The sequence below is a fragment of the Lepidochelys kempii genome, chromosome 3 (genome assembly GCF_965140285.1).
Source record: "Lepidochelys kempii isolate rLepKem1 chromosome 3, rLepKem1.hap1, whole genome shotgun sequence".
Classification (NCBI taxonomy): Eukaryota; Metazoa; Chordata; order Testudines; family Cheloniidae; genus Lepidochelys; species Lepidochelys kempii.
This window is the reverse complement of record NC_136382.1, coordinates 139,320,797-139,334,181: the sequence shown is the minus strand read 5'-3', so window position 1 is coordinate 139,334,181 and position 13,385 is coordinate 139,320,797. Positions and strand designations below refer to the sequence as shown.

The window sequence follows — 13,385 nt, the reverse complement described above, 5'->3', positions numbered from 1 at the left end:
AATGGTAACATACAAAAGCCAGTAGGAGAATACTTTAATCTCCCTGCACATTAAATAACGGATTTAAAAAGTAGCCATACTTCAACAAAAAAACTTCAAAAACAGACTTCAAAGAGAAACTACAGAGCTACAATTCATTTGCAAACTTAACACCATTAATTTGGGCTTGAATAGGGACTGGGAGCCCCTCTGCAGCTCCCATTGGCCGGGAATGGGGAACTGCGGCCAATGGGAGCTTTGGGGGGGATACCCACAGGCGAGGGCAGCGCATGGAGCCCTCTGTCCCTCCTCCGTCAGGGGCCTCAGGGACATGAGGCCAGCCACTTCCCGGAGTGGTGCAGGGAGCATGCCCTTGCCCTGGTGCGCGCAACTGGCAACCCGGAGCTGCTCCAGGTAAGCGGCGCCAGGCCGGAGCCTGCACCCCAAATCCCTCCTGCACCCTGCACCCTGCACCCCTGCCGCACCCCGCACCCCCTGCCTTGAGCCCCCTGCTGCACCCTGCACCCCTCCTGCACCCAACCCCCTGCTGAACCCCAACCCCCTGCCCTGAGCCCCCTGCCGCACTCTGCACCCCTCCTGCACCCCAACCCCCTGCCTTGAGCCCCTCGTACATCCCGCACCCCTGCACCCCAACCCCCTTCCCTGAGCCCCCTTGTACACCCCACAGCCCGCCTCTACCCCAACCGCTTGCCCTGAGCCCCTTCCTGAACACCGTCCCCACTCCCACACCCGCACCCCTGCCTCAGCCCTACATTCTTGGCCCTGCATGCAATTTCCCCACCCAGATGTGGCCCTCATGCCAAAGAATTTGCCCACCCCTGCATGCCTGTATCTCTAATTTTCACTCCAGGCATCTGAAGAAGTGGGTTTTTTACCCACAAAAGCTTATGCCCTAATAAATGTGTTCGTCTTTAAGTTGCCACCGGACTCCTCGTTGTTTTTGTCCATAAAGGGTTTCCCACAAAGACTCTACATTGTTCTAGGGAAATCTTCAAATGATATAAAAGCTTTTAAAATAGTAATTGCAAAGACATTTGATGATTGTTCCTACATAAAGAAAGATGCAGTGTCCATCTGCAGAAACCAAAACGGGGAAAAACTTGTATGGTATATGTAAATCTGCGCACTAATCAAATCGTGGTTGCAAAAGGTTTAAGATACTGCAGAAAGCATTTGTCCCCTTCTCTTTCATCCATTGGCCTAATTCGAGAGTAGATATATTCTTTACTATCTAAATTGATAGCAGAATATTCTGCCTTGGGAACAATATTCTGCCTCGGGAACAAATTATAAAAGGTTTAATATTTTTAAACTCCCAACTTTCAGAGTGAGCTGCAAGATATTCTGAGTTAGAAGACTGTATTTTTTGCTTTTTCATAGGTGAAAATTATACCTTTCTAAATCTACTACAATACTATTTTAATATGCTTTCTCAAAGATTTTTGCTCACTTCTGGGTATTTTTTTATTCTTAGTAACTAAGGAGAAAAATGTTAATCTTGTTAATGCCATGTGTCAAGTTTTAACAAAATGTTAATTTATCACAGTAATGTAAAAAGTTGTGGATGAAAGTCAAAACAAAAGTATTAAGTTTAATATATTAAAGAGTTGGTTTCTTTGATATACAGTACCTATGTCTAGAGATCTTAAATCATTATGTAGGGAGATTTATGTATTTCCTGACCTCAAAAAAGAATATAAATGGAAAAATTGTAAAATATTGTAATATCTTATGTCACTGGGATGTTAGTCATTCCAGTATTATTTTGTGGTCCTATTGCATCTAAAGTTGGAATTTGAGAAGTAAATGTAATGTCAACTTCAATGGCAGCAGAGTTAGGCCAATACTGAGCGCTGGTGAAAATCCTAATCCTTGTTTCTTCCCGCTGCCTTGAAGGGAATTAATCAGCATTAAATCAGGTAGCATGACTCTCTGACCAGAGTTCTGTTTCTGTGGAGGACTGGGAAAGCAGGGAAACCAGCAAAACCAAGTATAGCCTAAGAAAACTTCAGGATTGTAGGTTAAAACTCTGAATGCCAGACAGGGGTATAAGGCCACTCTGGAGGTTGTTTTTGCCTTTCTGGTTGTGAAAGATGCTGGGTGGATAGCCTTGGAATGTTTAAGTACTTCATTCACAGAACAGGTGTGTCCAGGAATGCCAGAATTATACATGTGGATTCTCCCCATAGGGACTTTCCACACTAAGAGACTGGATGTCTCAGAGCATGAGACCATTATTATTTTAACACAATATTTTAAGTCTGGGGTTTTTGTAGTCTTTGTTGTTGGAATGTGGGAAAAGGGATGCAAGTGACTCTCAGTATGTTTTGTATTTGGATCTGAACTTTTAATATCTCCCCTCCAAATCTGAGTAATGCCCCTAGGTCATTAGACATATTCTGCCCTATCAGTTTCAGTGCTGTTAATTAATACACTCCCAGTTTCCTTCCTTCTGGTGCGATGTATGCCACTCTGCTTGTGTCACACCCATTGTTTTATTGTTTAGGAGAACAGAGTAGTGTATGCTGACTGTTCACATACAGACTTTCAATTATAATATTAGCCTCGGCCATAGAAAGAATACCAGGGACAATCCTGTGAGTTTTCGAGCAGGAAAGAACTTCCTGCTAATTATTACTAACAGAATGGGGCACTGTATTATGGGAGGCAGTGACTCTGAAAAAGACTTGGTCATGGTAGATAATCAGATGAACATGAGTTCCCAGTATGATGCTGGGGCCAAAGGGCTAATGCAAATCTTGGATGTATAAACAGGGCAATATTGAGGAGATGTAGTGAGTTTATATTTCCTCTGAATTTGGCACTGGTGTGACTGCTGTTGAAATACTGGGTCCAGTTCTGGTGTTCACAATTCAAGGATTTTGAAAAATTTGAGACGGTTCAGAGAAGAGCCACAAGAATTATTAGAGGGTTGGAAAACATGCCTTATAGTGAATGAGCTCATTGAGTCTATCTATTTAGCTTATCCCAAAGAAGGTTAAGGGGCAACTTCATAGAATCATAGCATATCAACTTTGGAAGGGTCCTCCGGAGGTCATCTAGTCCAACCCCTTGCTCAAAGCAGGACCAATCCCCAACTAAATCATCCCAGCCAGGGTTTTGTCAAGTCTGACCTTAAAAACCTCTAAGAAAGGAGATTCCACCACCTCCCTAGGTAACTCATTCCAGTGCTTCACCACCCTCCTAGTGAAAAAGTTTTTCCTAATATCCAACCTAAACTTCCCCCACTGCAACTTGAGACCATTACTCCTTGTTCTGTCATGTGCTACCACTGAGAACAGTCTAGATCCATCCTCTTTGGAACCCCCTTTCAGGTAGTTGAAAGCAGCTATCAAATCCCCCCTCATTCTTCACTTCTGCAGACTAAATACAGTAACTCCACACTTAACGGCCTCTCACTTACTGTTGTTTCGATGTTACGTCCCTGCTCCATTACAGAACATGCTCATTTAAAGTTGTGCAACGCTCCGCTATAACATCATTTGGCTACCTGCTTTGTCCATGGCTGGCAACCCCTCCATCAGCTCCCCTTCCCCCCCAGTGCCCGCTGGCGGACCCCACAGACCAGCGCCCCACAGCACCTACTTCCCCCTGATCACAGTCGTAAGTACCTACGTGGAGAACAGAAATTTGATAATGGAAGCTCTTCAGTCTCTCAGACACAAGTATAACACAGTCCAATGGCTGAAAGTTGAAGCTATGCAAATCCAGACTAGACAAAAGGTACACATTTTTTATAGTGATGGTAATTAATCATTGGAACAATGTAGGAATGGTTGTAGTGGATTCTCCATCAAGGGCAATTTTAAAATCAAAATTGGATGTTTTTTCTGAAAGATATATTCTAGTTCAAACAGGCATTAATTCAGGAAGACCTATGATGTGTGTTATGCAGAGGTCAGACTGGATTATCACAATTGGTCCTCTTGACTTTATAATCTCTTCATTCTGTCATTCACCTTTTTCCTTTTTTTAACATTTTAATCAAATCTGACTTTAGGCATCATTCTAGGCATATACATTTGTGGTTTCTTACTTATCCTTCTAGATCATATAGAAGTTTTAAGACTAAAGGTCATTTTCTCAGAGGTACTGAGCATGCTCAGCTCCTATTGCCATCAGGAGCAGTTGTGGCTGCTTGCTATTTCTCAGGATTAGACCCTCAGTCTTAGCCTATAAATCTGGCCTGTCAAAACCTCAGGCCCTTTCTAAAGATTATTGTTTTATTACTTTTATTCTGCATAACAGCTAAAGGCTTTACAAACACACAGGAAGAAACAGCCCCTGCCCCATGGATCTTACAATATAATTTGAAATGTGAGTGTGACAAAGAGTGGAGATTGGGATTAGAGTAATAATAACATAATGCCCAATTTGCGATCCCACAGTTTAAGATTACAGACCACTGAAAGGCTTTTATTTACGAATAATAAATTAAAATAAAACAACCATCCCTGACAATAATTCCACCTACTCCTCATTGGGTGATTATATTTTTGTATGCATCACAGCATAAATGGGATTTGAAGGGAGAGATTGGAGCCTCTGCATAGGTTATTTGCACACTGGCCTTTCTCCCAACCCCCGAGGGACACTTCCTGGAAGTCCCACTCCCTCATACAGATGGCTACTTTTGCCCTTCTTCCTACTGCTAATCTTTATCTCTACTTTTTGTCTTCCACTCATGCTCCTGCAAGGGGGGTTGTCCCTCACTCACTACTGTGTTATGTCCCCTGAGACAACTGAGCTGCAGTTTTATGCAGCTTTATACACTCTGTGTTCTTTTCAGACTTTTCCCCCTCTAAAAGTGACTGTATCCTTTTGATAATATTATGTCCAAAAGCAAACTAAATATTTTGAGATGGGAAAGAAAAACTCTTTTCTGATGAACAGTGTAATTCACTCATTGTGTTTCCATATTATCCACCTTCTCTGGCTATTAGAAAGCTGCAAAATTGGTTGAATATATCCATTCCAAACATCACAAACCTAAATAAGATGAAAAACAGGACACCTTCTCTGCCTGTAGTAATTTCTTTCAACTATACTGTGTGCATTTTCACATCATGTAGCTGTTCTTGCCAAGAATTCACTAATATGGCCCTATGTTTCTCTGCAAAAGCCTCTTACGCTAATTTAATTCTGTCCTTCTGTACTTATGCACTATATTCCAGCCCAATGAGTGTTGTTTTGAATTTGTCAGCAGTTAGTTTTAGTAAGGTAGCTTGAAAATGAAACTATATGAATTTTTTTAAACTTACTGTACAGTTTTTACAACATCAGAAAATTTAACGAGTCCTTCAAATAGAGCACTAATATAAGCGACAAACAGTAAGATGTGAGGACTGGTTTCTAGTCTGCCCACAAAACTTTCCCCAGTTGAGTATAACTCCTCTTCAGCATTTCATTTGTTTAATCTCTTTTAAAAGGGCAAATTCGGCTCAGTTACACTGGTGTAAATTTGTAAGAACTACAATGAAGTCAATTGAGCTGATGAAATCAATGGATTTCCTCCGGATTTACACCAACTGAGCAGAATATCTTCTTCTTTTTCTGCCTCAGTCACAAATTAAAATACTCCTACTTTGGTATAATAAATTTTACCCATAGTCTACTTTCCTACATCAGACACTTTTTTTTTTTCATTTCTCTGATGGGCATTTCCAGTCATCCAGCACTTCATCTGAATCTTTCAGATTCCTTTTCTACCAGTCATCTTCTGGGCTTTTAACACCCAAACTTCTTAGTAGCAATAAGCACACAGACATAATATCATTTTGCAGGAGCACACTTGGATTAATTCTTTTCTCTTTCTGAAGACACTGCTGATGTTTCATAGATGATGATATCCTTGCATTTTTAGGGGAATGGGAAACCTTGGCTTTGTGCTAAGGAATTTTTTAATGTCTCAAATATCGGAAGGGTAGCCGTGTCAGTCTGGATCTGTAAAAGTAGCAAAGAGTTCTGTGGCACCTTATAGACTAACAGACGTATTGGAGCATAAGCTTTCGTGGGTGAATACCCACTTTGTCGGATGCATGTAGTGGAAATTTCCAGAAGCAGGTATAAATATGCAAGCAAGAATCAGGATAGGTGTCTCAAGACATTTAAAAATTATTTTACTTCCTGCCCCATCACTGCACTTCCTCCGAGGAGGAAGGGGTGGGACTAACTGCATCCAACAGGGTGAATTTCCCCTGTATTCAGCCTCCCAGTGCCTCTCACTCTATTGCCTCTGGTTATAACCAGAAATACCCCCTCTAGTGCTACCTGTTAAGAAGAGTCTGACATTTCCATTATAAACTCCTAATTCTGTCAGGTTTCAGAGTAACAGCTGTGTTAGTCTGTATTCGCAAAAAGAAAAGGAGTACTTGTGGCACCTTAGAGACTAACCAATTTATTTGAGCATAAGCTTTCGTGAGCTACAGCTCACTTCATCGGATGCATACTGTGGAAAGTTTAGAAGATCTTATATACACACAAAGCATGAAAAAATACCTCCTCCCACCCCACTCTCCTGCTGGTAATAGCTTATCTAAAGTGATCACTCTCCTTACAATGTGTATGATAACCAAGTTGGGCCATTTCCAGCACAAATCCAGGTTTTCTCACCCCCCCCCCACACACAAACTCACTCTCCTGCTGGTAATAGCTTATCTAAAGTGACCACTCTCCTTACATTGTGTATGATAATCAAAGTGGGCCATTTCCAGCACAAATCCAGGGTTTAACAAGAACGTCTGAGGGGGAGAGGTAGGAAAAAACAAGGGGAAATAGGCTACCTTGCATAATGACTAAGCCACTCCCAGTCTCTATTCAAGCCTAAGTTAATTGTATCCACTTTGCAAATGAATTCCAATTCAGCAGTTTGTCACTGGAGTCTGGATTTGAAGTTTTTTTGTTCTAAAATAGCGACTTTCATGTCTGTAATCGCGTGACCAGAGAGATTGAAGTGTTCTCCGACTGGTTTATGAATGTTATAATTCTTGACATCTGATTTGTGTCCATTTACTCTTTTACGTAGAGACTGTCCAGTTTGACCAATGTACATGGCAGAGGGGCATTGCTGGCACATGATGGCATATATCACATTGGTGGATGTGCAGGTGAACGAGCCTCTGATAGTGTGGCTGATGTTATTAGCCACCTGTGATGGTGGCTAATAACCTGTGATGGTGTCCCCTGAATAGATATGTGGGCACAGTTGGCAATGGGCTTTGTTGCAAGGATAGGTTCCTGGGTTAGTGGTTCTGTTGTGTGGTATGTGGTTGCTGGTGAGTATTTGCTTCAGGTTGGGGAGCTGTCTGTAGGCAAGGTCTGGCCTGTCTCCCAAGATTTGTGAGAGTGTTGGGTCATCCTTCAGGATAGGTTGTAGATCCTTAATAATGCGTTGGAGGGGTTTTAGTTGGGGGCTGAAGGTGAGGGCTAGTGGCTACATTGTAAGGAGAGTGGTCACTTTAGATAAGCTATTACCAGCAGGAGAGTGAGTTTGTGGGGGGAGGGCTGAGAAAACCTGGATTTGTGCTGGAAATGGCCCAACTTGATTATCATACACATTGTAAGGAGAGTGATCACTTTAGATAAGCTATTACCAGCAGGAGAGTGGGGTGGGAGGAGGTATTTTTTCATGCTTTGTGTGTATATAATAAGATCTTCTAAACTTTCCACAGTATGCATCCAATGAAGTGAGCTGTAGCTCACGAAAGCTTATGCTCAAATAAATTGGTTAGTCTCTAAGGTGCCACAAGTACTCCTTTCTTTTTCCTAATGCTGTGGTATTTATAACAACTCTATCATTTCATTGAAGGCTCAAATTGGCCCAGTAAAGTCCCAACTTGGAGCAACTGTGTTTGCAACATTAAAAAATGTATGCAACAATATAACACATTTAAAATACACATTTAAAATAAAATAAAATACATTAAAATGACATAAACCCAGGGACAAGATATAAGGCTCACAAAGAGCTAGATATAAAGGCTTACAAAAGTAAGGGAAGGTTAAATTCTGTTTTCAATCACTGTCTTGACATCACTGAATATAATTAAAGACAAAATCTGGCCCAGTCTTTTTAGTGAGACAGAATTTAAAATTAAATAATGGGTTGAATTTGTGCATGGAGTTATTTCTGGGATGAATTTGACTCCTTTCCCTACACTTTACATATTATTTATAATTGTTACAATAAATCTTTAAAATAAAATCTTAAAGGGACATAACCACTAAAAGCATAATGAAATGGTGGAAAAAGAAACATCTTTCAAATTTTGTGTGGTGTTTGCAACATGGTTCCCAGATTATCTACTTTTATGGATGTGTCATATCCTAAGTGGTTGACTGTTGAAATGTTCTGCAGTAAAGCAAGTCAAAGCGAGTAAAAGGCTTGAGTTAGGTCTGTGTAAAAATTTTGGTATGAAAACCCAAACAATACAAAACTCACCATGTTTGATGTTTGGTAAAATTCTGTGGCCTGATGGTGTTCCCATAGAAGTCAATGAGAGTTTTGTCGTTGAGTTCAATTGGTGTATGATTGTACGTGTGAAAGGTAGCACAGGGTTTTCTAAAGGTTCTATTACATTTTAGTAACCACGAATGATTTATGATTTTTCATAATCTTAAATTGGCCAAGTTTCACTTTGAGTCAAAAACTCAGAGCAGAACATGGGGTTCAAACTAACATGAACTGAAACTGATGAAAAGATTCAAATGACTACACTGTGCCCCAGAAATGAATACTATTGAGTTTCACGCAGCTTTGGTTAAAACGTCATCTTTGGCTCACCATACCATGCCTAAATATCAGGGTAGTGGCATCACATTCTAGAATTCTTCAGTTTTGGGTGCAAAACCTTATTTAAACACAGAAAGTTGCACTTGTAACAAAGTGTACAAGCAGATCTTTAAAAAATGGGTTTTGTGTCCTTTTGTGCTTCTTTATGATGTGGCAAAAAGGACTGAAATGTACATTTGTTTGTTGCTTCCATTTGCTTTATTTTTTTCAATTGTAAAGGCTTGTTTGACTGAAGGACTTTCTCCGGCCCCACCCCAGAACCCACACCCGCAGCTGAAACCCTCACCCCAACCCCCTGGCCCAGCCCGGAGCCCCCTCCTGCATCCCAGGCCTCTCCGCCCCAGCCCTGAGCCCCTGCTGCACCAAAACTCCCTCCCAGAGCCTGCACCCATCCTGCACACTGAACCCCTCGGCTCCAGCCCAGAGTCCTCTTCTTCACTCTAAACCCTCACCCCGGCCCCACACCAGAGCCCGCACTCTAGCCACAGCCCTCACCCCCTCCCGCACCTCAATCCCCTTCCCCAGCCAGGAGCTCCCTCCCACACCCTGAACCCCTCATTTCTGGCCACACCCCAGAGCCTGAACCCCCAGCACACAGCCCATTCCCCCTGCCACACCCCAACCCCCTGCCTCAGTCCAGAATCTCCTTCCACATGCCAAACTCCTTGGCCTCACCCCCCCAGCCTGGATCCCCCTCCTGCACCCAAAACCCCTCATCCCCAGCCCTACCCCTGAGCCTGCACACCCAGCCAGAGCCCTCACCCCCTCCCGCACCCCAACCCCCTGCCTGGTGAAACTGAGCAAGTGAATGAGGGTGGGGGAGAACAAGTGACATAGGGAGGCAGGATGGAGTCGGGGGGCAGGTCCTTGGAGAAGGGGTGGGGAAAGGGCAGGGCCTTGGGGAAGGGGCAGAGCAGGGGTGGGGCAAGGGTATTTGGTTTTCTGCAATCAGAAAGTCGGCAACCCTATTCAAAATAGACCAAACAACATTGTTCTGGAAACCCTAGTGATCTTTTACAGTAATAAATTAAGACAGCAGATTGTCTGCTGGAGGTGGATCTCAGTGCAGGTTTCAACATATTATTTCCTGAAGGCATTGCTTTTGCATTATAGTGGCATCCATATTGCTACATAGATGCAGGGTACAAACAGCTAATATTCATGGTCCTGTGTGCAGTGTTATCTCATATTTTTCCAGAGGAGTCTACACTCAGGCATCTTACATTTTTGAATATAGGTTGTCATCCTCAGGATAGATTTATCCATACTTCACAGTTTTAACCATGTCTCTGCTTATTCTAACCCGTAGTACAGGCTTCACTGTGCGGTAACTAAATACAATAAATATGGAGTTCAATGTCAGATTCCATTCTTATGTTATTTTTAATTTTAGCCTGGATGTGTAAACACTACTGAAGTGGATATTAAAAAGTCTTCAAGAATGAAAAATCCTCACAAAACCAGAAAGGTAAGTACAGTGTTTGGATAGAAAGTGATATATTTCCAGAGTTGTTTATTTAATATGACTGAAATATGTAAATCCTTTTTTTCCTTTCTTTGCATTGAAAAAATACATCAAAAATTCCATAGCCTGTTGTGACTTGAAACTACTAATTAGTAAGCCATTTACTAAAAATTAAAACAGATCTGCTTTTTCTTTAGGAAAGGAGTACATGTGGCACCTTAGAGACTAACAAATTTATTTGAGCATAAGCTTTCGTGAGCTACAGCTCACTTCATCGGATGCATTCAGTGGAAAATACAGTGGGGAGATTTAAATACATAGAGAACATGAAACAATGGGTGTTACCATACACACTGTAAGGAGAGTGATCAGGTAAGGTGAGCTATTATCAGCAGGAGAGCGGGGATGCGGGGGAGCCTTTTGTAGTGATAATCAAGATGGGCCATTTCCAGCAGTTGACAAGAATATGTGAGGAAAAGTAGGGGGAAAATAAACATGGGGAAATAGTTTTACTTTGTGTAATGACCCATCCACACCCAGTCTTTATTCAAGCCTAAGTTAATTGTATCCAGTTCGCAAATTAATTCCAATTCAGCAGTCTCTCCTTGGAGTCTGTTTGAAGTTTTTTTGTTGAAGAATTGTCACTTTTAAGTCTGTAATCAAGTGACAAAAGAGATTGAAGTGTTCTCTGACTGGTTTTTGAACCCTGACCAGGGATATTCTATCTGCTACCCAAAATCCATAAACCTGGAAATCCTGGACGCACAAATCCTTCCTCTCAGGCATTAGCACCCTGACAGCAGAATTGGCTGGCTATGTAGACTCCCTCCTCAGGCCCTATGCTACCAGCACTCCCAGCTATCTTTGAGACACCACAGACTTCCTGAGGAAACTACAATCCATCGGTGATCTTCCTGATAACACCATCCTAACCACTATGGATGTAGAAACCCTCTACACCAACATTCCACACAAAGATGGACTACGAGCCATCAGGAACAGTATCCCCGATAATATCACGGCAAACCTGGTGGCTGAACTTTGTGACTTTGTCCTCACCCATAACGATTTCACATTTAGGGACAATATATACCTTCAAATCAGCGGCACTGCTATGGGTACCCGCATGGCCCCACAGTATGCCAACATTTTTATGGCTGACTTAGAACAACTCTTCCTCAGCTCTCGTCCCCTAATGCCCCTACTCTACTTGTGCTACATTGATGACATCTTCATCATCTAGACCCATGGAAAAGAAGCCCTTGAGGAATTCCACCATGATTTCAACAATTTCCATCCTACCATCAACCTCAGCCTGGACCAGTCCACACAAAAGATCCACTTCCTGGACACTATGGTGCTAATAAGTGATGGTCACATAAACACCACCATATACCAGAAACCTACCGACTGCTATGCCTACCTACATGCCTCCAGCTTTCATCCAGACCACACCACACGATCCATTGTCTACAGCCAAGCTCTTCGATACAACCGCATTTGCTCCAACCCCTCAGACAGAGACAAACACCTACAAGATCTCTATCAAGCATTCTTACAACTACAATACCCACCTGCTGAAGTGAAGAAACAGATTGACAGAGCCAGAAGAGTACCCAGAAGTCACCTACTACAGGACAGGCCCAGCAAAGAAAATAACAGAATGCCACTAGCCATCACCTTCAGCCCCCAACTAAAACCTCTCCAATGCATCATCAAAGATCTACAACCTATCCTGAAGGACGACCCATCACTCTCACAGATCTTGGGAGACAGGCAAGTCCTTTCTTACAGACAGCCCCCCAACATGAAGCAAATACTCACCAGCAACCACACACCACACAACAGAACCACTAACCCAGGAACCTGTTCTTTCAACAAAGCCCATTGCCAACTGTGTCCACATATCTATTCAGGGGACACCATCATAGGGCCTCATCACACCAGCCACACTCTCCTGCTGGTAATAGCTCACCTTACCTGATCACTCTCATTACAGTGTGTATGGTAACACCCATTGTTTCATGTTCTCTATGTATATAAATCTCCCAACTGTATTGTCCACTGAATGCATCCGATGAAGTGAGCTGTAGCTCACGAAAGCTTATGCTCAAATAAATGTGTTAGTCGCTAAGGTACCACAAGTACTCCTTTTCTTTTTGCGGATACAGACTAACATGGCTGCTCCTCTGAAACCTGTCATTTTTCTTTACACTTTTTCTTACAAGGCTATTTAAGGGTACTTAGCACCTTCAACTTCTGTGTTTCATGCATAATAAAGTCTTACAGGAACTTTCCAATTTTAACTGCCCTAAACAAAATATGTTGTTTGCAAATGTAAATTCTATGGCCCCAAGGAATCCCTCAGAGGCATAGACAGGGACCAAAAGAATAGGAGACCCATATTTTGCAGTGCAGAACATATTGTCAGTATGTTGTTCAGTATATTGAATATTGCATGGTAAATACTTAGTATCCCTGTCACAAATTTTCTATAGTAGTTAAAGGGAAAAATATAAGTAAAAATGCCCACAGAACTTTCACTTTCAGTAAGTACAAACATGCAAGAAAAATAGTAGTAGCAATGGATCCCTGAAAAAAAAACAGGAGTACTTGTGGCACCTTAGAGACTAACAAATTTATTAGAGCATAAGCTTTCGTGGGCTACAGCTCACTTCATCAGATGCACAGAATGGAACATATAGTAAGAAGAGATATATATATACATACAGATAAGTTGGAAGTTGCCATGCAAACTGTGAGAGGCTAATTAGTTAAGATGAGCTATTATCATCTTATCTAATTAGCCTCTCACAGTTTGTATGGCAACTTCCAACTTATCTGTATGTATATATACCTCTTCTTACTATATGTTCCATTCTATGCATCCGATGAAGTGGGCTGTAGCCCACGAAAGCTTATGCTCTAATAAATTTGTTAGTCTCTAAGGTGCCACAAGGACTTCTGTTCTTTTTGCGGATACAGACTAACACGGCTGCTACTCTGAAAAATGGATCCCTGCACATCCTTGAAGGTAAAGAGAAACTCTAATTTAGAATAAAGATGTCCCCAGATAAAATCCCTGGAACTTTGGAGGAAATAGATTTG

General features: G+C 42.0%; 1 protein-coding gene across 16 annotated transcripts in view; it reads left to right on the top strand.

Moving 5' to 3' along the window:
* RGS7 (regulator of G protein signaling 7) overlaps positions 1-13,385 on the top strand; it is a 429,184-nt gene that overhangs the window by 379,470 nt on the left and 36,329 nt on the right. For 15 of the 16 annotated variants that reach the window (XR_012158164.2, XR_012158163.2, XM_073338222.2 and 12 more), the window contains exon 10: positions 10,206-10,280. The exons of the other annotated variant lie outside the window; for it this stretch is intronic. Coding sequence is in view for 13 of the 15 variants with exons in the window: in XM_073338222.2 (XP_073194323.1) it covers positions 10,206-10,280 (75 nt within the window). In the remaining 2 variants the exon portion in view is untranslated. The remainder of the gene's footprint in view (positions 1-10,205; positions 10,281-13,385) is intronic. 16 annotated transcript variants of the gene reach the window in all.